Source organism: Carettochelys insculpta, chromosome 3 (genome assembly GCF_033958435.1).
Source record: "Carettochelys insculpta isolate YL-2023 chromosome 3, ASM3395843v1, whole genome shotgun sequence".
NCBI lineage: Eukaryota > Metazoa > Chordata > Testudines > Carettochelyidae > Carettochelys > Carettochelys insculpta.
In genome coordinates this window covers 210925348-210948353 of record NC_134139.1, presented here as the reverse complement: position 1 = coordinate 210948353, position 23006 = coordinate 210925348, and the positions used below count along the sequence as shown (strand labels likewise).

General features: G+C 65.7%; 1 protein-coding gene across 5 annotated transcripts in view; it reads left to right on the top strand.

Moving 5' to 3' along the window:
* The window catches only part of LOC142011685 (uridine-cytidine kinase-like 1), a 45265-nt gene extending 22733 nt beyond the window's left edge, over positions 1-22532 (top strand). The window contains exons 6-16 of one of the 5 annotated variants that reach the window (XR_012645169.1): positions 1377-1566; positions 2572-2633; positions 5588-5604; positions 6392-6460; positions 8754-8852; positions 12863-12956; positions 17201-17263; positions 17734-17856; positions 20079-20186; positions 20558-20740; positions 20895-22532. Coding sequence is in view for 4 of the 5 variants with exons in the window: in XM_074991579.1 (XP_074847680.1) it covers positions 1377-1566; positions 2572-2633; positions 5588-5604; positions 6392-6460; positions 8754-8852; positions 12863-12956; positions 17201-17263; positions 17734-17856; positions 20079-20186; positions 20584-20740; positions 20895-20968 (1056 nt within the window). In the remaining variant the exon portion in view is untranslated. Of the gene's footprint in view, positions 1-1376; positions 1567-2571; positions 2634-5587; positions 5605-6391; positions 6461-8753; positions 8853-9254; positions 9560-12862; positions 12957-17200; positions 17264-17733; positions 17857-20078; positions 20187-20557; positions 20741-20894 lie in introns of those variants that run through there. The other 4 variants (XM_074991579.1, XM_074991580.1, XM_074991581.1 and 1 more) reach the window with 4 other exon arrangements.
* Positions 22533-23006: the final 474 nt, after the last annotated feature.

Here is a 23006-nt window from a genome sequence, read left to right as displayed (position 1 = left end):
GGGCGGTGCCGGGGTGGAGGGGCCGGGCGCAGGGCGGTGCCGGGGTGGAGGGGCCGGGCGCAGGGCGGTGCTGTGGTGGAGGGGCCGGGCGCAGGGCGGTGCCGGGGTGGAGGGGCCGGGCGCAGGGCGGTGCTGTGGTGGAGGGGCCGGGCGCAGGGCGGTGCCGGGGTGGAGGGGCCAGGCGCAGGGCGGTGCCGGGGTGGAGGGGCCGGGCGGTGCCCCTGGGGCCGGGCGCAGGGCGGTGCCGGGGTGGAGGGGCCGGGCGGTGCCCCTGGGGCCGGGCGCAGGGCGGGGCCGGGGTGGAGGGGCCGGGCGGTGCCCCTGGGGCCGGGCGCAGGGCGGGGCCGGGGTGGAGGGGCCGGGCGGTGCCCCTGGGGCCGGGCGCAGGGCGGTGCCGGGGTGGAGGGGCCGGGCGCAGGGCGGTGCTGTGGTGGAGGGGCCGGGCGCAGGGCGGTGCCGGGGTGGAGGGGCCAGGCGCAGGGCGGTGCTGTGGTGGAGGGGCCGGGCGCAGGGCGGTGCCGGGGTGGAGGGGCCGGGCGCAGGGCGGTGCCGGGGTGGAGGGGCCGGGCGGTGCCCTTGGGGCCGGGCGCAGGGCAGTGCCGGGGTGGAGGGGCCGGGCGGTGCCCCTGGGGCCGGGCGCAGGGCGGGGCCGGGGTGGAGGGGCCGGGCGGTGCCCCTGGGGCCGGGCGCAGGGCGGTGCCGGGGTGGAGGGGCCGGGCGCAGGGCGGTGCCGGGGTGGAGGGGCCGGGCGCAGGGCGGTGCCCCTGGGGCCGGGCGCAGGGCGGTGCTGTGGTGGAGGGGCCGGGCGCAGGGCGGTGCCGGGGTGGAGGGGCCGGGCGCAGGGCGGTGCCGTGGTGGAGGGGCCGGGCGCAGGGCGGTGCCGGGGTGGAGGGGCCGGGCGCAGGGCGGTGCTGTGGTGGAGGGGCCGGGCGCAGGGCGGTGCCGGGGTGGAGGGGCCGGGCGCAGGGCGGTGCTGTGGTGGAGGGGCCGGGCGCAGGGCGGTGCCGGGGTGGAGGGGCCGGGTGCAGGGCGGTGCCGGGGTGGAGGGGCCGGGCGGTGCCCCTGGGGCCGGGCGCAGGGCGGGGCCGGGGTGGAGGGGCCGGGCGGTGCCCCTGGGGCCGGGCGCAGGGCGGTGCCGGGGTGGAGGGCCCGGGCGGTGCCCCTGGGGCCGGGCGCAGGGCGGTGCTGGGGTGGAGGGGCCAGCCGCAGTGCCTGGGGCCTGGTGGGGGGGCTGTTCGGCGAGCTCTCTGGGGGGCAGGTGCGCGTGGGGCGGGCAGTGGCTGGCTGCCCGCTCCTGCGAGGCCCCAGGTGCTCTGTGCGGTCGGGGCGGCAGAGGGCACAGCCTGGCAGCCGGGTGCTCCTCTGCTGGCCCCCAGCTGCTGGACATGAAGGTGTTTGTGGACACCGACTCGGACATCCGGCTGGTGCGGCGCCTGCAGCGGGACATCCTGGAGCGCGGGCGGGACGTCGTGGGGGTCATCAAGCAGTACCACAAGTTCGTGAAGCCGGCGTTTGAGCAGTACATCGAGCCCACCGTGCAGGTCGCCGACATCGTGGTGCCCAGAGGTGAGGGGCACCAGGCAGGGCTGGAGCCGCTGGTGTCTCTGGGCGAGAGCCCTTCCCCTGCCCCAGCTCCTCCCATGCTCACAACCCCTTGGCCCCAGCTGGGCCCCTCCAGGGGGTGCAAATGTGGGGTGGGGGCTGGGCTCAGCTCAAAAGGAGGAATGGGCAACAGGGCTTGGGCCCGACTCTGGGGGGTGGCAGGGGGGGCCTGGCTCTGGGGGGAGGTGGGAGGCGGAAGGTGGGGGCCCGGCTCTGGGGGGAGGCAGAAGGTGGGGGTCTGGCTAGGGCGGGGGGCAGGAGGTGGGGGGCCCGGCTCTGGGGGGAGGCGGAAGGTGAGGGGCCTGGCTAGGGCGGGGGGCAGGAGGCGGGGGCCCGGCTCTGGTGGGAGGCGGAAGGTGGGGGGCCTGGCTAGGGCGGGGGGCAGGAGGCGGGGGCCCGGCTCTGGGGGGAGGCGGAAGGTGGGGGGTCTGGCTAGGGCGGGGGGCAGGAGGCGGGGGCCCGGCTCTGGGGGGAGGCGGAAGGTGGGGGGCCTGGCTAGGGCGGGGGGCAGGAGGTGGGGGCCCGGCTCTGGGGGGTGGTGGGGGCCCAGCTCTGGGGGGAGGTGGGAGGCGGAAGGTGGGGGCCCGGCTCTGGGGGGAGGCAGAAGGTGGGGGTCTGGCTAGGGCGGGGGGCAGGAGGTGGGGGCCTGGCTCTGGGGGGAGGCGGAAGGTGGGGGGCCTGGCTAGGGCAGGGGGCAGGAGGCGGGGGCCCGGCTCTGGGGGGTGGTGGGGGCCCAGCTGTGGGGGGAGGCGGAAGGTGGGGGGCTGGCTAGGGCGGGGGGCAGGAGGCGGGGGCCCGGCTCTGGGGGGTGGTGGGGGCCCAGCTCTGGGGGGAGGCGGAAGGTGGGGGGCTGGCTAGGGCGGGGGGCAGGAGGCGGGGTCCTGGCTAGGGCGGGGGGCAGGAGGTGGGGGCCCGGCTCTGGGGGGTGGTGGGGGCCATTACCCCCTCACAGTCCCGCTCTCCGGTCAGGTGGGGAGAACTTCGTGGCGCTGGACCTGATAGTGCAGCACGTGCACAGCCAGCTGGAGAAGGTGAGGACTCTGGGCCTGGGCTCGGCTCGGCTGCTGCCCTTGGTCACTGCGCACTGGGGGCCGCTGCTGCCCCAGGCTTGTCCCAGGTCAGGGCGACGGGCCGGGTGAAGGCACCGGCTCTGGACCAGGAGGCAGAGGGCACCACATGGCACATCTAATGCTCTGTCTCCTTCTCACTGCACCTAACTGGTGATCGGCCCTCCTGGGTCCTGACCTGCAACTCCAGCCCTGGGCTCCCCCGCCCTGCAGTGCCCCTCGTCCTGCCCCTGCCAGCCCAGCCCTGGGCTCCCCCGCCCCCGCCCTGCAGTGCCCCTCGTCCTGCCCCTGCCAGCCCAGCCCTGGGCTCCCCTGCCCTGCAGTGCCCCTCGTCCTGCCCCTCCCTTCCAGCCCAGCCCTGGGCTCCCCCGCCCTGCAGCGCCCCTCGTCCTGCCCCTCCCTTCCAGCCCAGCCCTGGGCTCCCCCCCGCCCTGCAGTGCCCTCGTCCTGCCCCTGCCAGCCCAGCCCTGGGCTCCCCCGGCCTGCAGCGCCCCTCGTCCTGCCCCTGCCAGCCCAGCCCTGGGCTCCCCCCGCCCTGCAGTGCCCCTCGTCCTGCCCCTGCCAGCCCAGCCCTGGGCTCCCCTGCCCTGCAGTGCCCCTCTGTGATGGGGTTCAGAGGTCCCCATACACTGCACCCCATCTGCTGGCAGGAGTGACTCTCTCACTCAGCAGGTACTACAGGAGGTTTATTAGGCAACAGAGGCCCAGCTTCTCACAGAAGCGCCAGTACAGCAGTCAGAGACAGTCCTTCCAACCCATCCTGGGGAGAGGAGCCCGAGGGGTGCCCCTCTGGGGTGTAGCTTCCCCCCTCCTCAGGCTGGCTGCCTCCCAGCTCCCTCTCCCCCCAGCCTCTAACTGCTGCCTCCGATTCAAACCCAGCTGGGCTCCTTCCTGCTCTGTGTTCAGGGCTGAGGTGTTACCTGCCAGCCTGGGGTACAGCCCCAGGGTCATCCTTAGCCACTGGGAGCTGCTCTGCTTGTCTCTCACATCCAGCCTGAGTCTCACATGCACTCCCCCCGCTCCATCACACCCTCGTCCTACCCCTGCCAGCCCAGCCCTGGGCTCCCTCGCCCTTTAGCGCCCCTCCATCCCACCCCTGCCAGTCCAGCCCTGGGCTCCCCCGCCCTTTAGCGCCCCTCCGTCCTACCCCTGCCAGCCCAGCCCTGGGCTCCCTCCCCCTTTAGCGCCCCTCCGTCCTACCCCTGCCAGTCCAGCCCTGGGCTCCCTCGCCCTTTAGCGCCCCTCCGTCCTACCCCTGCCAGCCCAGCCCTGGGCTCCCTCTCCCTTTAGCGCCCCTACGTCCTACCCCTGCCAGCCCAGCCCTGGGCTCCCTCGCCCTTTAGCGCCCCTCCGTCCTACCCCTGCCAGCCCAGCCCTGGGCTCCCTCGCCCTTTAGCGCCCCTCCGTCCTACCCCTGCCAGCCCAGCCCTGGGCTCCCTCGCCCTTTAGCGCCCCTCCTTCCTACCCCTGCCAGCCCAGCCCTGGGCTCCCTCGCCCTTTAGCGCCCCTCCGTCCTACCCCTGCCAGTCCAGCCCTGGGCTCCCTCCCCCTTTAGCGCCCCTCCGTCCTACCCCTGCCAGTCCAGCCCTGGGCTCCCCCCCGCCCTTTAGCGCCCCTACGTCCTACCCCTGCCAGCACAGCCCTGGGCTCCCCCGCCCTTTAGCGCCCCTCCGTCCTACCCCTGCCAGTCCAGCCCTGGGCTCCCTCCCCCTTTAGCGCCCCTCCGTCCTACCCCTGCCAGTCCAGCCCTGGGCTCCCCCCCGCCCTTTAGCGCCCCTCCGTCCTACCCCTGCCAGCCCAGCCCTGGGCTCCCTCTCCCTTTAGCGCCCCTACGTCCTACCCCTGCCAGCACAGCCCTGGGCTCCCCCGCCCTTTAGCGCCCCTCCGTCCTACCCCTGCCAGCCCAGCCCTGGGCTCCCTCCCCCTTTAGCGCCCCTCCGTCCTACCCCTGCCAGCCCAGCCCTGGGCTCCCTCGCCCTTTAGCGCCCCTCCGTCCTACCCCTGCCAGTCCAGCCCTGGGCTCCCCCGCCCTTTAGCGCCCCTCCGTCCTACCCCTGCCAGCCCAGCCCTGGGCTCCCCCGCCCTGCAGCTCCCCTTGTCCTGCCCCTGCCAGCCCAGCCCTGGGCTCCCCCCCGCCCTGCTGGTGCCCCTCGTCCTGCCCCTGCCAGCCCAGCCCTGGGCTCCCCCCTCCGCCCTGCCGGTGCCCCTCGTCCTGCCCCTGCCAGCCCAGCCCTGGGCTCCCCCGCCCTGCCGGTGCCCCTCGTCCTGCCCCTGCCAGCCCAGCCCTGGGCTCCCCCGCCCTGCCGGTGCCCCTCGTCCTGCCCCTGCCAGCCCAGCCCTGAGCTCCCCCCCCGCCCTGCCGGTGCCCCTCGTCCTGCCCCTGCCAGCCCAGCCCTGGGCTCCCCCCCCGCCCTGCCGGTGCCCCTCGTCCTGCCCCTGCCAGCCCAGCCCTGGGCTCCCCCGCCCTGCCGGTGCCCCTCGTCCTGCCCCTGCCAGCCCAGCCCTGGGCTCCCCCCTGCCCTGCAGTGCCCCTCGTCCTGCCCCTGCCAGCCCAGCCCTGGGCTCCCCCCTGCCCTGCCGGTGCCCCTCATCCTGCCCCTGCCAATGTCTGTCCCTGCCCTTTCCCTGCTAGCGCAGTGCTGGCCTCCCCCCATGCGCACTCCAGCCCCATCCCTTGCTGGTATTCATGCCCCCCACTGACGGCTGTGCTGGGGGTCTGCTCGCTCGGGGTTAGCGACGACGGAAGGTGCTTGGCTGGAGCAGGGCAGGTGTAGGCGAGGGCGGCTGGGCTGCCGTTGGCTGGGGCTGGCTGGCTCTCGGCCAGCTGCGTGCAGTGACCAGATGTTCTGTGTTTCTCTCCCCACCCCCCGCCCTGTACTCACCTTCTTGCCTCCCGGCGTGGGCTCTCGCCGTCGCAGCGCGAAATCACGGTCAGGTACGATGGCTGCAGGAACGGCCGCTGTCTCCTCCCCTGCCCGCCCACTGGCTAGGGAGCCCCCCGCCCCGCCCCAGGGCTGGCAGTGGCCCCCCGGCCCTGGCAGATGAGCTGGGTGTGGAGCCCTGCCCCAGGGCTGGCAGTCCTAGTGGCCCTGGCACGTGGGCACTGGGGCTGCCATGTAGCCGGCTCCCTGGGAGGCCCTGCTCCTGGCTCTGGGCCTCCCACGTGCCAGGTCTCCCAGGGAGCTGCTGCCTGGGGGCGCGGCCTAGCGTGGCTGCCCAGGAGCTGTTGTGGCCGCGGGCAGCTTGTCGCACGGCGCTCGGGGACTGGGCTGCCGTGCTGTGCCCTGCTTTGGGGCAGCCAAGCGGCGCGTGGGGCTGAGCGCTCAGCTTGCCTGCTCTCTCAGGGCGCAGCTGCCGGGTGGGGGGCTCGCGTGGGGACTGGAAAAGGGCAGCAGCCTCAGCCCTGGCCCACGGTGCCCTGCAGGGGTGCTGGGCGCGTGCCTCTTGCTGCCGCTGTGGTGTGGCAGGGCCAGGCCTCTAGGGCACGGCACTGCTTGGGCAGGGCAGCACCAGCCCCCTCCTGTCCTGCAGTGCGGTGGGGCCGGGCCGGGCTGCCTCCCTCTTCCAGGTGCTTTGGGCAGCTCAGTGCTCTTGCTGGGGCTGGGCCAGGTGCCTCTCCTTCCTGGCCCCCTGGCAGGAAGCTGCAGCCCCCTGCTGCCCTCTAATGCCCGTTTGTCTCTCTTTTGTCCCCTGCCCCTGCCGGCCTGCGGTGTCTGCACCAGAGGAAGCTGCGCTGGGATATGTGAGGACAGTTTGTCTCCGTTCCTTCCCTGCCACGCTGGCCGCTCTGTGTGTGTTGCTTGGCTGGAGGGGTGTCTTGTGGGATGGTGACTTGCTTGGTTTGCCTCTGAGCTGCACCCTGCCAGAGCAGCAGACCCTTCCCCAGTGCTGTGTGTGTGTGAGACCTGCAGGCTGGTGCTGTCACCCAGCTGGGCTCCAGGCCTCTCCGCAGCTTCTTGGCGTGAACCCTCTGCCAGGCAGGGCTTGGTCGCACACGCACCTGGCGCACAGCGGGTGGGCTCCCTGCTGCAGGAGGAAGGCGGTGGTCCCTGGGGGAAGGTGCAGATAGGTCAGGGGGCATCCCCACTCAGTAGCTGTTAGTCCTGCCTGCGGAGGAGCTGGGGGACAGTGCAGCCAAGCACCCCACACAGCAGGAGCTTTGCAGCTGGGCATTGCCTGGGGAGCACGGGGGCCACTGCTCCTGCATTTCTTCCAGCGAGAGACACCGTTTCTAAGCCTCAAAGTGCCACAGCCACGAGACAGCTGGGCTGAGGTGTCGTGGGTCCCACAGCCCCACAGGGGTCGATGCCTCCGACCCACCTGGGAACAGTTTCTGGGAGGTTCCCTTTCAGTGGGCCCAACCCCCAGGGCTTTCACTGTTCCTTCCTGGTGCTGCATGGTCAGGCTCCGGCGCCTCTGCTTCAGACTAGGAGCTCGGGCCAGCGAGTCCCACTGAGCCACCCTCTCAGACAGGCTGGTGCGCTTGCCTTGCCAGGCATTGCCAGGACACACGTGGCTTTTTTGCATTGCCTGGAACCCAGCGCAGGGCGCTCCAGGCTGGCCGGGGAGGGGAGGGTGGGAGACTGGACCGTTCGGGTCAGTCCAGAGCCCAGCCCGGCTGCAGCGAATGCCATATTCGTGCCTGCTCGTGCCTTCTGGCCTTGGCAGTAACCCTTAGTTAACCACACTGCGCCCGGGGGGAAGAGCCCTGCAGCGGAGAGGTGTAGGTACGCCGCCCTGTGCTCCTGCTCGGCAGAAGGCTTTCCGGCGACCTGGCTCCTGCCTCTCCGAGAAGTGGATTGTCTGCGCCGGCGGGAGGCGTTCTGCTGGTCACGCTTGGCTGCTTCCATGGAGCAGCTGCACTGTTTAGCCGTGACTGAGCTTGGATGGTCCAGCCCGCACTAGAGGTGTCGCTTTGATTCGGCCATGCTGCCGGCAAGGCCATGGTGAGAGGCAGGAGCCGCGCCAGCGGGAGCCCCTCCTGCTGCCAGCGCTTCGGTCGCTGCCATGGGTGTCGCAGGGGCCTGGCCTTTGTCATCGCTTCGAGATGAGCCCCACTGCAGACCTACTCAGCTCCTAGGTGACCTCCTCCTCCCACCCACTCGCTTGTCCTCTCTGGGGGCGTGGAACCAGGAGTCTCTGCAGCTGGCCTTGTCTCACCCGCTTCTTCCTCTGGGTCAGTGGCAGCTCTTCCCCAGTGACTGGTTATGCCTCCCAGACAGGGAGGTGACACCCTCCCAGGGCCCGTCCTGCTTGGAGAGCCGGCATAGCCCCTTTCCCCAGTGAGTAACAGTACAGCACCTGGGGAAACTGAGGCACAGCTGGGCTCATAGTAACTCGTGATTCCCTTTCGCGGCAGGCCGTGAGGGCTGTCTGCACCACGGTCCTTGCGTCGGATTGCAGCACGCCTGGTGCATCTGAGTTAGCTTCTGTCTGAGCTGGTCTGAGTCGAGCTAGATCCGAACGAGCTTGAGTGCCAGGCACATCCCGGGGGGGCAGAGCCAGCTGTGCCACTGCGGAGCGTCACTCCCGCCCTGGGGCAAGGGCTGGCTCAGTGGTGTGAGCGCTGGGCTGCTAAACCCAGGGTTGTGCGTTCAGCCCTTGAGGGGTCTGGGGCAAATGGATCAAAAGCCCAGCCTGTCAGGGATGCTGCTAGGCCCTGCTGGGAGGGCAGGGGGCTGGACCCGATGGCCTCTCGAGGCCCCTTCCAGGCCTAGGAGATAGGTATAGCTCCGTATTTTAGTCCAGCTCCATGGAGGGAGTGGGGGGCGGGGTGGAGCCCTCCCTGGTGTGCTGGTGCAAGGCTGTGTCCATGCGGCGGGCGGGTGTTTGGGCCCTGTGTCGGGCCTCAGGAGGAGCAGGGCGTGAGGTTGCCTGGCAGACGGAGTTGCTGTGCAGGTGTCAGACGCACACCTGCCCCGGGAGTCTCCTGGGGTGGGGCGGGGCGGGGCGGGGGCGAATGCCGCAGAGAGCTGACATGCCACTGGCACTTCCCTGCATGCGGTAGTGATGGGCTGTCTGGTGCATGCCTGTGCAAGCCCTGGCAGAGGCTGCTTGGCCACACTCACTTGTGTGTCCCTGCAGAGCGGCCCTGGCCTCTGCCCACCAAGGACAGCCACTGCCCAAGTCGCTGAGCGTCCTCGAGAGCACGCCGCAGGTTCGTGGCATGCACACCATCATCAGGTACAGCTCCCCAGCTAGTTCTTCTCTCCCCGGGGCTCTCCTTCATGTGGGGGCTCGACTCTCCTGTCTCTTGCCTTCCACCCAAAGCGGGGCCCCGCCTCTCCGGGGCGCTGGCTTAGATGCAGTCCTGAAGCACGGGCCTTGGGGCATAGCATGGCACTGCAGCCTGCTTGCCTCAGGGTCCCTCCCTGCTAGGCCTAAGTCAGGCCTCCCAAACGTCCACCCTCATTCAGGCCCTGGAGCTCTCTGCTCCCCATTCATGAAGTGGGCTGTGGCTGTGGGTCTGTCACGGGCTCACGGGATGAGGGTTATCCCCAGCTTGGGACCGTCTTGGAGGGGCTGGGCCTTCTGGCAGTCGCTCTCTTCTTTCAGGGTCATCTGTGTGTCCTCACTGCCTTGCAGGATAGCCCGTGGGCTCCAAGCTGCGCTAGACCTGGCAGAGGTTGCTTCCCTCCCTGGTATTCAGGGACAGGCAGTTCCCAGCAGTCGGGTTTGTTGGGCTGCACACCTGTGGCAGAGCAGCTGGAAGGGCCCCTGCCCTGTAGTTGCTCTGTGGGAGTTGCTGTGTCTGCCAGACGCTCTCCTGCTGCTCTTCACACACTGGCTTGTGTCACATGGGCGTGTTGTTTCACACTCCTGCGCAGCTGAAGTTACACAACAAGGGATAGAGCAGACCTGGCCCACAGCACACACAGCCCTGGGTTAGCCCAGAGCCATGCAAGGTAAAGCATGGCTCAGGTCCATCCAGGCCAGGCCAGGCCAGGGCCCAGCTGCGCAGTAGGAACCACTTGGGTCAAGCCCTGTCTCAGACACGGTTGGTCAGACTCCAGGTGAGAGTCCTCACTGCCTCCAGCTCAGCTCCCCCACCCCACCCCTGCAGCTGGCTTCCCTCGGGGGAGTGTGGGAATAGTCTTCCCACATGGCCATGGGTGCCCTGGTGGTGGCCTTGTCTTGCTTTCCTGGATTTGCTATTGCTGCGGTCTAGCCGTGGTCTGTCCTGACTCAGCCAGGTGGGCACCATTCAGACCCTTGTCTGCAGGCTGCCCCTAGGTAGTCATACCAGATACAGGGGAAACCGAGTCACAGATGGGCTCCATATAAACTTACTGGAAATTCCCACTGTGTGACTGGTCCCTGGTGTCCCTGCAGAGCCCTTTCTGGTCCAGTCCTGGGCTCAGGCAAGGCCTTTCCTGGCGCTCAGCAGCAATGTTCCCTCTGCGTTTTGCCCCTCCTCGGGCAGAAATCACCCAACAGTCTGGGGCCCCATTCCTAGCCTGGGACCTGCTCTGCAAGGAGAGGAGGCTTGGCAGGCCCGAGGTGCACGGCCGTTACTGGAAGGGGATGGAGCACCCGCCTGCTGTCCCGCTGCTGGGGGCGCCCGATGCGCCCAGGGCAAATAAGGGGCTGGGCTGGGCTGGGCTAACCAGAGCCCTGTATCCCATTCCTGCCCCTGTCAGCGTGTCTCAGGCCCCTAAGGAAAGAGCAGGAGACACCTTCCATCATGTGGCTTGTGACAAGGGTCTTTCTGGGGACACTGCTGAAGGTCAGTTCTGGGAGCATTGCTTAGGGACAGGCCTATTTACAGCCCAGACCGGGGCGTCCACTGTACGGCACCAAACTGGTCACATGGAGCACCGCCCGGCCAGACGTTGCACCAGCAATTCCCTCCCACGCTACAGCTCCTTGTCGGGGCGAGCGGTTATGAGAACCAGTCGCACCAAATTAATCAACAGGCTCTTCTGATCGCAAAGGAGCAGCCCCGTCCCAAGCCCATTTGTAACTGAGGTCAGGTTAAAAGGTTACAGACATGCACCAGTTTGAACATAAGAATGGCCATTACTGGGTCTGCCAACAGTGACCAGTGCCAGGTGGGCCGAAGACAATGATCAAGCGACTTGTCTCCTGCCATCCATCTCCAGCCTCTGACAGTCAGAGGCCAGGGACACCATTCCTACCCCTGGCTAACAGCCTTTTATGGACCGAAGCTCCATGAATTTATCTAGCTCTTTGAACTCTTCTAGTCCTGGCCTTCCCAGCCGCCTCTGGCGAGGAGTTCCCCAGGCTGACTATGCGCTGTGTAAAGAAGAATTTTCTTTGATTAGTTTTAAACCTGCTGCCCATTAATTACATTTGTTGTCCTCTGGTTCTTGTATTATGGGAACAAGTAAATAACTTCTTATTCACCCTCTCCACATCGCTCATGATTTTATATATCTCTATTATATCTCCCCTCAGTCTCTTCTTCTCTAAACTGAAAACTCCCAGTCTCTTTAACCTCTCCTCCTATGGGACCGGTTCCAAACCCCTCATCATTTTAGTTGCCCTTTTCTGAACCTTTTCTAATGCCCAAGTGTCTTTTTTTTTGAGGTGAGGAGACCACATCTGTATGTGGTGTTCACGATGTAAGCGTACCATAGTTTTATATTGAGGCAGTAAAATAGTCTTTGTCTTATTTTCTATCTCTTTTTTTTTTTTAATAATTCCTAACATCCTATTTGCCTTTTTGACTGCTGCTGCACACGGCATGGACGTTCTCAGAGAACTCTCCACGATAATCCCAAAATCTCTTTCCTGATTAGTTATGGCTAAATTAGCCCCCACCATACTGTAAGCACAGCTGGGGTCATGTTTTCCAGTGTGCGTTACCTCACACTTACCCACATTACATTTCATTCGCCATTTTGTTGCCCAGTCGCTCAGTTTGATGAGATCTTTTTGGAGTTCTTCACAGTCTGCCTTTGTCTTGACTATCTTGAACAGTTTCGTGTCATCTGCAAACTTTGCCACCTCACTGCTCACCCCCTTCTCCAGATCATTTATGAATAAGTTGAACAGGATTGGTCCTAGGACTGACCCTTGGGGAACACACTCATTACGCTTCTCCATTCAGAAAATTTACCATTTATTCCGACCTTCTGTTTCCTGTCTTTTAACCAGTTCTCAATCCATGAAAGGATCTTCTGTCTTCCACGACAGCCTAATTTACACAGTTGCAAGTTCTTTGGTGCAGGCTTGTAGCAGAGATGAAACAACCTGCTGGCTGAAGTCTTTGGGGGTACACCTGTTGTTAAAGTGGGTCAACAGTCCTTTTAGGCTTAAGGTTGCAGCAAAGACCCCCGTGCTGAGAAGCTGGGCTGAAGACAAACGGGAGGGATTTCCAGGGCCTTTTCTAGCTCCTCGGCCACATGGTCTTGCTGTGTAAAAGTCTGTCCAGCGCTGGGGAAGCCCATTGTTCTTCCTGTGTAAAAGTCTAGCCAGGGCTTTTTTTGTGGTGGAACAGAGTTCCAGCACGTTTTTTTCAGTTAGAACACCAGAAAAAAATTCCCACCACGCCCTGCAGCAGCGCGGGTACTGGGGCATTACAACCGAACGCTCGATCCCTACGAGGAATCATCAGACCTGAGTTCCAGCACCTTTTTCCCTGGAAAAAAAAAAACTTGAGTCTATCCTAAGATGAGTTTGGAGTCACACGAGCAAGCCCCTGTTTGTGGCCCTCATGGCCACAGAAGAGCCCAACAGATGCGGATTGGCACCTCCCCAGGCCCATCTACAGTCAAGTACTTCTGGATGGGCCCTTCAGCTTGACTAGCCTTTGCCAGTCATGCCGGCTAGTTACTTTGTGTGTCTCGCTCCAGGTGAGAGAGATCGGCACAGAGCCGGGAGTCACAAGTACAAATACAAAAACGATACAGGCACTTGAGCAGCATGAACGGGAGCAGTGACCCATCGCTTCCCACAGGTGCCTCCCTGCACCCATGCTGCAGATGATTTGTTGCAAGCAGAGAATGGTGGGGAGGGGACAGGCTGCGGGGGGCGCATGGCTCTGCCCTGGCGGTCACCTGCCAGGACCTGGCTCACAAGGGCAATGACCGGATGCTCTGCCCCATCCCCTCCCCTGCACTGTGGTCTTTCTCCCCACTTGTGGGATGGGGCTGGTGTTGGTGTGGGGGAACGCAGGGGCCCCAGGGCCTGGCATCTGCTCTCACGTTTCTGTCTCGCTGAGCCAACAGGAACAAGGACACGTCCAGGGACGAGTTCATCTTCTACTCCAAACGCCTGATGAGGCTGCTGATTGAACACGCCCTCTCCTTCCTGCCGCTCCAGGTGTGTGACCTGCCCCTCCTGTGGCACGCCCCGCCCTCACCCCCTGTCAGTCACAGCACAGCCCCGCCCCTTCCCCAGTGACCTGCCCCTCCTGTGGCACGCCCCGCCCCCGCCCCCTGTCAGTCACAGCACAGGCCCCGCCCCTTCCCCAGTGACCTGCCCCTCCTGTGGCACGCCCCGCCCCCGCCCCCACCCCCTGTCAGTCACAGCACAGCCCCACCCCTTCCCCAGTGACCTGCCCCTCCTGTGGCACGCCCCGCCCCCACCCCCTGTCAGTCACAGCACAGCCCCGCCCCTTCCCCAGTGACCTGCCCCTCCTGTGGCACGCCCCGCCCCCACCCCCTGTCAGTCACAGCACAGCCCCCGCCCCTTCCCCAGTGACCTGCCCCTCCTGTGGCACGCCTCGCTCCTCTTCCTTCTGCACGCCCCGCCCCCGCCCCCTGTCAGTCACAGCACAGCCCCGCCCCTTCCCCAGTGACCTGCCCCTCCTGTGGCACGCCTCGCTCCTCTTCCTTCTGCACGCCCCGCCCCTGCCCCCTGTCAGTCACAGCACAGCCCCACCCCTTCCCCAGTGACCTGCCCCTCCTGTGGCACGCCCCGCCCCCACCCCCTGTCAGTCACAGCACAGCCCCGCCCCTTCCCCAGTGACCTGCCCCTCCTGTGGCACGCCCCGCCCCCACCCCGTCAGTCACAGCACAGGCCCCGCCCCTTCCCCAGTGACCTGCCCCTCCTGTGGCACGCCTCGCTCCTCTTCCTTCTGCATGCCCCGCCCCTGCCCCCTGTCAGTCACGGCACAGGCCCCGCCCCTTCCCCAGTGACCTGCCCCTCCTGTGGCACGCCCCGCCCCCTGTCAGTCACGGCACAGGCCCCGCCCCTTCCCCAGTGACCTGCCCCTCCTGTGGCACGCCCCGCCCCCGCCCCCTGTCAGTCACGGCACAGGCTCCGCCCTTCCCCCTGTCAGTCACAGCACAGCCCCGCCCCTTCCCCAGTGACCTGCCCCTCCTGTGGCACGCCTCGCTCCTCTTCCTTCTGCACGCCCCGCCCCTGCCCCGTCAGTCACGGCACAGGCCCGCCCCTTCCCCAGTGACCTGCCCCTCCTGTGGCACGCCTCGCTCCTCTTCCTTCTGCACGCCCCGCCCCTGCCCCCTGTCAGTCACAGCACAGCCCCGCCCCTGCCCCCTGTCAGTCACGGCACAGGCTCCGCCCTGCCCCCTGTCAGTCACGGCACAGGCCCCACCCCTTCCCCAGTGACCTGCCCCTCCTGTGGCACGCCTCGCTCCTCTTCCTTCTGCATGCCCCGCCCCCTGTCAGTCATGGCACAGGCCCCGCCCTGCCCCCTGTCAGTCACAGCACAGGCCCCACCCCTGCCCCCTGTCAGTCACGGCACAGGCCCCACCCCTTCCCCAGTGACCTGCCCCTCCTGTGGCATGCCTCGCTCCTCTTCCTTCTGCACGCCCTGCCCCTGCCCCCTGTCAGTCACGGCACAGGCCCCGCCCCTTCCCCAGTGACCTGCCCCTCCTGTGGCACGCCTCGCTCCTCTTCCTTCTGCACGCCCCGCCCCCTGTCAGTCACGGCACAGGCCCCGCCCCTTCCCCAGTGACCTGCCCCTCCTGTGGCACGCCTCGCTCCTCTTCCTTCTGCACGCCCCGCCCCCTGTCAGTCACAGCACAGCCCCGCCCCTGCCCCCTGTCAGTCACGGCACAGGCTCCGCCCTGCCCCCTGTCAGTCACGGCACAGGCCCCACCCCTTCCCCAGTGACCTGCCCCTCCTGTGGCACGCCTCGCTCCTCTTCCTTCTGCACGCCCCGCCCCCTGTCAGTCACGGCACAGGCCCCGCCCCTTCCCCAGTGACCTGCCCCTCCTGTGGCACGCCTCGCTCCTCTTCCTTCTGCACGCCCCGCCCCTGCCCCCTGTCACTCACAGCACAGCCCCGCCCCTTCCCCAGTGACCTGCCCCTCCTGTGGCACGCCTCGCTCCTCTTCCTTCTGCACGCCCCGCCCCCGCCCCCTGTCAGTCACGGCACAGGCCCGCCCCTTCCCCAGTGACCTGCCCCTCCTGTGGCACGCCTCGCTCCTCTTCCTTCTGCATGCCCCGCCCCCGCCCCCTGTCAGTCACGGCACAGCCCCGCCCCTTCCCCAGTGACCTGCCCCCCCTGTGGCACGCCTCGCTCCTCTTCCTTCTGCATGCCCCGCCCCTGCCCCCTGTCAGTCACGGCACAGCCCCGCCCCTTCCCCAGTGACCTGCCCCTCCTGTGGCACGCCTCGCTCCTCTTCCTTCTGCACGCCCCGCCCCCGCCCCCTGTCAGTCACGGCACAGCCCCGCCCCTTCCCCAGTGACCTGCCCCTCCTGTGGCACGCCTCGCTCCTCTTCCTTCTGCACGCCCCGCCCCTGCCCCCTGTCAGTCACAGCACAGCCCCGCCCCTTCCCCAGTGACCTGCCCCTCCTGTGGCACGCCTCGCTCCTCTTCCTTCTGCACGCCCCGCCCCTGCCCCCTGTCAGTCACGGCACAGGCCCGCCCCTTCCCCAGTGACCTGCCCCTCCTGTGGCACGCCTCGCTCCTCTTCCTTCTGCACGCCCCGCCCCTGCCCCCTGTCAGTCACAGCACAGCCCCGCCCCTTCCCCAGTGACCTGCCCCTCCTGTGGCACGCCTCGCTCCTCTTCCTTCTGCACGCCCCGCCCCTGCCCCCTGTCAGTCACGGCACAGGCCCGCCCCTTCCCCAGTGACCTGCCCCTCCTGTGGCACGCCTCGCTCCTCTTCCTTCTGCATGCCCCGCCCCTGCCCCCTGTCAGTCACGGCACAGGCCCGCCCCTTCCCCAGTGACCTGCCCCTCCTGTGGCACGCCTCGCTCCTCTTCCTTCTGCACGCCCCGCCCCTGCCCCCTGTCAGTCACAGCACAGCCCCGCCCCTGCCCCCTGTCAGTCACGGCACAGGCTCCGCCCTGCCCCCTGTCAGTCACGGCACAGGCCCCACCCCTTCCCCAGTGACCTGCCCCTCCTGTGGCACGCCTCGCTCCTCTTCCTTCTGCATGCCCCGCCCCCTGTCAGTCATGGCACAGGCCCCGCCCTGCCCCCTGTCAGTCACAGCACAGGCCCCACCCCTGCCCCCTGTCAGTCACGGCACAGGCCCCACCCCTTCCCCAGTGACCTGCCCCTCCTGTGGCATGCCTCGCTCCTCTTCCTTCTGCATGCCCCGCCCCTGCCCCCTGTCAGTCACGGCACAGGCCCCGCCCCTTCCCCAGTGACCTGCCCCTCCTGTGGCACGCCTCGCTCCTCTTCCTTCTGCACGCCCCGCCCCTGCCCCCTGTCAGTCACGGCACAGGCCCCGCCCCTTCCCCAGTGACCTGCCCCTCCTGTGGCACGCCTCGCTCCTCTTCCTTCTGCACGCCCCGCCCCTGCCCCCTGTCAGTCACAGCACAGCCCCGCCCCTGCCCCCTGTCAGTCACGGCACAGGCTCCGCCCTGCCCCCTGTCAGTCACGGCACAGGCCCCACCCCTTCCCCAGTGACCTGCCCCTCCTGTGGCACGCCTCGCTCCTCTTCCTTCTGCACGCCCCGCCCCCTGTCAGTCACGGCACAGGCCCCGCCCCTTCCCCAGTGACCTGCCCCTCCTGTGGCATGCCTCGCTCCTCTTCCTTCTGCACGCCCCGCCCCTGCCCCCTGTCAGTCACAGCACAGCCCCGCCCCTTCCCCAGTGACCTGCCCCTCCTGTGGCACGCCTCGCTCCTCTTCCTTCTGCACGCCCCGCCCCCGCCCCCTGTCAGTCACAGCACAGCCCCGCCCCTTCCCCAGTGACCTGCCCCTCCTGTGGCACGCCTCGCTCCTCTTCCTTCTGCATGCCCCGCCCCTGCCCCCTGTCAGTCACAGCACAGCCCCGCCCCTTCCCCAGTGACCTGCCCCTCCTGTGGCACGCCTCGCTCCTCTTCCTTCTGCACGCCCCGCCCCCGCCCCCTGTCAGTCACAGCACAGCCCCGCCCCTTCCCCAGTGACCTGCCCCTCCTGTGGCACGCCTCGCTCCTCTTCCTTCTGCACGCCCCGCCCCCGCCCCCTGTCAGTCACGGCACAGGCCCCGCCCCTTTCCTCATCACCGCCACCTGTAGTACAAACCTGGCCGCTGACCCTGGCTCCGTGCCCCCCCCCCCCCCAGTCTGCTGTGAAAGGCCCAGGCCCTGCTCCTCTACCTTCCAGATGAAGTTGCTGTGCCAGGGCTCAGGGTCTGCCCCCATGTTACTGACTCTCTTCTCCTGCAGCCAGTGACAGTGGAGACGCCCCAGGGGACTGTGTATGAAGGGAAGCGGTTCCACCGGCAGCGGGTGAGACTGGCCAAGACCTCCCTGGGGTGGTTGGGAACGGTCCCAGCACACCTCTGAGGGGAAGGGTGGCCATTCTGCACCGCAGGCCTCAGGAGAGCTGGGTTCCATTCCCAGCTCCGTGCAGATGGCTTGTGTGACCTGGGGCCAGTTGCAGCCTCTGTGAGGTCAGTTCCGTGTCCCTGTCCTGTCTCGCTGCACAGAAGATGGTGAGACTTTCAGGTGCCGGGCTGATGGGGGCCCGAGGAGTGTCCTAGACAGGTGGGGACACCCCGAGGGGCTCCAGCGTGCGTTGGGGAATGGGAAGGGTGGCTGGTGGGCTCTTGTGGCAGGGTGAGGGCTGGTGGTTGGGAGGTGCCTGGTGTGGGAAGCGGGGAGCAAGAGGGAATGCTGCTGGGGGTGGGCTCTGAGAGGCAGCAGGTTGTTATTGCACAGCCTGCTCCAAGGTGGATGTTGTCTTGGCCCTGCCTCAGATCACAGGCGTATCCATCCTGCGGGCAGGGGAGACCATGGAGCAGGCGCTCACTGCCGTCTGCAAAGACATTCGATTGGGCAAGATTCTGATCCAGACTAACCATGACACTGGGGAGCCTGAGGTGAGCAATGCCCTGTCTGTCCCTTGTCTGCCCCAGCCCTTGGGGAACACTGACGTCCCTCCCCTCCACCACGAATGGCATGAGAGCCCTTGTTCTCGCAGCAGGCCCCTGCCCCACCTGGGGGAGGGCTGTGCAAGGGGCTGCTGGCGGGGGGTGGTTGGAACATGGCCACACTGGGTTAGACTGAAGGTCCATCCAGCCCAGCGCCCTGTCTTCTGACAGTGGCCGATGCCAGGCGCTCCAAGGAGAATGAAGAGAACAGGGAATCATCAAGTGATCCCTCCGCTATGTTTCATTTCCAGTTTCTGGCAAACAGCGGCTGGGACACCAGCCCTGCCCAGCCTGGCCAGCAGCCATTATGGACAACCCGTCCTCCATGGATTTATCTAGTTGTGTTTTCTTTTGAACCCTCTTATAGCCTTGGCCCTCTCAACAAGGCAAGAAGTTCTGCAGCTTGGCTGCTTTGTTTGTTCTAAACTTCCTACCTGTTCATTTCATTTGTTGACCCCCAGTGCTTGTGCTATAGGAAGTAGTAAAGAACTCTTCCTTATTCACTTTTGCCACACCAGTCACAACTGCATAGACCTTTAGCATATCCTCCTTAGTCATCTCTTTTGCAAGTTGAAGAGTCCCAGGTTTACTAGTCTCTGCCTATGAGGCAGCTGTTCATTTTTGTTGATCTTGTCTGAATTCTTTCCAATGCCAGAGTATCTTTTTTGAGATGAGGTGACCACACCTGTACGCAGTATTCAAGATGTGGGCGTACCATGGTTTTATATAGAGGCAATAAGATATTCTCTGTCTTATTCGCTGTCCCTTTTTTAATGATTCCTAACACTGTTTGGTTTGTTTGACTGCTGCTGCACATTGAGTGGATATTTTCAGAGAACTACCTACCACTCCAGGATTTCTTTCTTGGGTGATAACAGCTTATTTAGTCCCCATTGTTTGTGTGTAATTGGGATTGTGTTTTCCAGTGTGCATTACTTTGCATTTATCAACATTGGATTTCATTTGCCATTCTCTTGCCCAGGCACCTAGGTTAATTGAGACCCAATTGAAGCTCTTTATGCATATTCTTTTCACAGTCTGCTTTGGACTTAACTATCTTGAGTAGTCGTGTATCATCTGCAGATTTTGCCACCTAGCTGTTTACCCCTTTCTCCAGATGGTTTGACTCTGAATCGGTTTAGTCCCACTATTGGTTCACAATCTGCGGCTGCCCAAGGAGATCATTGGGGACTTCTGGGGGATACCACGAGTTATCTCTCTCCCTGTCTGAAAAATGGAAATGGAGGGCATCTCAGGGTCTGGACCCCTTCCGTAAGAAGAGAAATTAGTGAAACTGAGTCTTTTCAGCTTGGAAGAGGGTGACTAAGGGAGAGTACAAGTGAGGTCTGTGAAACCATAACTGGCTTAGAGAAAGCTGATAAAGTGTGATTCAGTCCTCGCAGCACAAGAACTAGGGTTCACCCAACGAAAGGAATAGGCAGCAGGGTTAAACAAATAAGGGGAGTCTGTCTCCACCTGACACACCGTGGAACTCTGCCAGAGAAGGTTGTGAAAGCCAAGACTTTGAAGGGGGTTCAGGAAAGCGCTAGATGAGTTGGTGGAGGTCAGGTCCAGCGATGGCTGTTAGCTAGACTGGGCAGGAATGGTGTCCCTAGCCTCTGTTTGCCAAGAAGCTGGGAGTGGAAGAGGGAATGGATTGCTGCTTCGTCTGCTCCCTCTGGGACACCTGGTGTGATGGGGTTCAGGGGTCCCCACATGCTGCACCCCATCTGCACTCAGCAGGAGAACAGGAAGTTTATGAGGCAACAGATGCCCAGCTCAGCACAGGGGTGTCAGTGCAGCTGGCAGAGACAGTCATTCCAACCCGTCCTGGGGAGAGGAGGCTGAGGGGTGCACCTCTAGGGTGTAGCTTCCCCCCGCACCAGGCTGGCTGCCTTCCAGCTCCCTCTCCCCCCCAGCTTCTAACTGCCTCCAATTCAAACCCAGCTCGGCTCCTCCCTGCTCTGTGCTCAGGGTAGAGGCGTAACCTGCCAGCTTAGGGTACAGCCCCAGGGGTCATCCTTAGGCGCTGGGAGCTGCTCTGCCTGTCACACACACAGCCTGACTCTCATACCCTCCCCTTATCACACCTGGCAATGGCCATGGTGGGCAGACAGGGCCTGTGGTCTGTCCTAGTGTGGCTGTTCTTATGTTCTCACCCCTCTCCTCAGCTTCACTATCTGCGGCTCCCCAAGGAGATCAGTGAAGATTATGTTATCCTGATGGACAGCACCGTATCCACAGGGGCTGCAGCCATGATGGCCATCCGTGTCCTGCTGGTGAGCCTCTGGGCATTGGGGGGGTGGCTGGGCTTTCCAGAATGGCCCCAGAGAGGTTACTGCTCTGAGGGCAGGGGGCACATGGACCCGGGGGTGTATCGTAGGCCGGGGGAGGCTAAGCTTCCCTGGCACAGCCGCTGCCGCTGGCCATACAGGGAGGTGGTGGCGTGGGCTCAAGGCCCTGGCCAGCCTGCCCAGGGCTTCTCTGGCTGCGGGGAGGCGGGGCAGAGGCGTGGCATCAAGGCTCTGGCTGGCCTGGGACTCCTCTGGCTGTGCATGGCATGGGGCATCTATGGGGATGCCGGCAGAAGGGCTAAGTCTGAGGAAGCGGGAGGTCCAGCTACTGCCCACACACTTTGCTCTGGGACCAGGCTGGTCACCGCTGTCTGTGCTGCAGGACCATGATGTCCACGAGGAGAAGATCTTCCTATTGTCCCTGCTGATGGCAGAGATGGGGGTTCACTCCGTGGCCTACGCCTTCCCCCGTGTCCGCATTATCACCACGGCGGTGGATAAGAGAGTCAGCGAGGAGTTCCACATAGTCCCTGGCATCGGTAGGGGCAGCATGCCTGGCATGGACGCCTGCCTGTGCCCCCACACGGCTGTGCCACAGTAGGGCTGGGCCGGGCTGCAGAGTGGGGCACTGGGGAAAAGGGGCTGGCAGGCTGAGGCTGCAGAGGTCACCTTACCTGTTCCTTTTGTGCCTAGGTAACTTTGGAGACAGGTACTTCGGCACTGATGCTCCCTCAGCCTGGTGTGAGAGTGAGAGCACACGCTACTGAGCGGATCTCCCTGGCTGCCAGCCCTGCCCCTGCGGCCTCCTCCCTGCGTCACAGGATGGTCCCCTCCCTCCAGCCTGACCCCTTCTGCTCCTTCCCTGCTGGCCTGCCAGCGTGCCGGGGGACTTAACAGGACGCTACTCTCCTCTGTGCGGTGGACGCTGGGCGGCAGGCCTTTGGAAATTGCCAGCAGTGTCCTGTGGTGTGCGTGCAGGGCACAGGGGGCCTGGGACCTATGGTGTGTGCATGCTGGGTGCACATTTCCAAGGGGTGGGGGGCAGCTTTTCCCTGTGGCTCCATGTGAATGTGGGTGCACATGGTGGAGCCAGGGCAGGGTCTCTTGCTTGGCCCTCTCCCTGCCACCCAGGGTGGGGGGGTAGATGCAGGTGGGGCATTGGAGGGACTAAGAGACTCCCTGTCCCCCTGGAGGGGCTGTGGAAAGGCATGTACAGGTTGGGCTGGCTCTCTGAGGGAGTTCCAAGCCAGCAGTCTCACTACGCAGTTGCTCCACACACACACACACAGGGGGCATCTACTTGAAAAAGGGTCAGGGACAAAGGATCAAATGGAAGGGAAGAGCCCCATTATCCTCAGTGCACCCTGCAGCCCTCCTCCTCTCCTCCAGTGCCTTGACTACCCTGAAAAGCAACGAGGGGTCCTGTGGCACCTTAGAGACTAACAGAAATGTATGAGCATAAGGTCGTGCATCTGACGAAGTGGGTCTTTGCCCATAGAAGCTTATGCTCATACATTTGTTAGTCTATAAGGTACCCCAGGACCCCTCGTTGCTTTTGCAGATCCAGACTAACACAGCTACCCCTCTGATACTTGACTGCCCTGAGTTTGGGGCAGAGCCCCCCAGGGCATGGAGCCGTCTGGGTTTAGAGCGGGACTAGGTCTGTGGGGCTGGTGCAGTCCCTCACCTCTCACAGTGGGTGTTGCAGCCCAGTGCCTGGGCCCAGGTGTCGAGCAGGTTTCCCTCTTTGTGTTGCTGGCCTCGGCTGGGGACCAGGGCCAGCTCGGCGGGTCTCACAGAGACTCTCAGCCTGTCGGGGAGGTGGGTGGGGACTGCAGTTCGTCCCTCCTCTGGGTGTTGGTTTGCAAGGAGCGGGGGTGGCCCGAGCTCCCGTCCGTGCTCAGGTGGAGGGCAGGACGCGGGCTGTGGGGGGGGCGCAGACCGAGGGGGGCTCTGTTTCAGCCTGCCCGGCTGAGGCCCCCGGGCGATGCTGCCGCTGCCTGCCTGGCCTGGGCGCACAGCGGCTGTGCAGCTCTGGCTGGTCAGGGCCATGGGACCGGACCGGGGCCTTCTCCTGGGAGAGCTGGTTTCCGGGGCATCTCCCGTGGCGCAGGGCCCCGCGTCCCCTCCTGCTGGGAGCCAGCTGCTGCCGTGGGCCTGCGGGGGCCCTGGGCCAGCGCCGGAACGGCACCAGCGGCCCATTAGCAGGGGCCTCGCAGGGCAGGAGCCACTGGCCCCCAGAGGCGGCAGCGGCCCCTTCCCCAGGCGCGGGGCTGCTCGGTGCTGTATGCGGCTGCGCCGCCGGACCCCCAATAAAGGCCTGCAAGGGCTCGTGGCCTCCCTTCCCTGGGGCGGGGGGAACGAGCCCTGCCCGCAGGGGGCGCAGCGCTGGCCCACCGGCCGGGGCGGGGCCGAAGAGGACTAAGGGGCGAGCTGGTCGGGGGCGGGGAGCAGGGCATGCTGGGAGCGGTAGTGCTGGGCGGGGAGCGGGGCGTGCTGGGAGCGGTAGTGCTGGGCGGGGAGCGGGGCGTGCTGGGAGCGGTAGTGCTGGGAGCGGTAGTGCTGGGCGGGGGCGGGGAGCGGGGCGTGCTGGGAGCGGTAGTGCTGGTCGGGGGCGGGGAGCAGGGCGTGCTGGGAGCGGTAGTGCTGGGAGGGGGCGGGGAGCGGGGCATGCTGGGAGCGGTAGTGCTGGGCGGGGAGCGGGGCGTGCTGGGAGCGGTAGTGCTGGGCGGGGGGGGAGCGGGGCGTGCTGGGAGCGGTAGTGCTGGGCGGGGGCGGGGAGCGGGGCGTGCTGGGAGCGGTAGT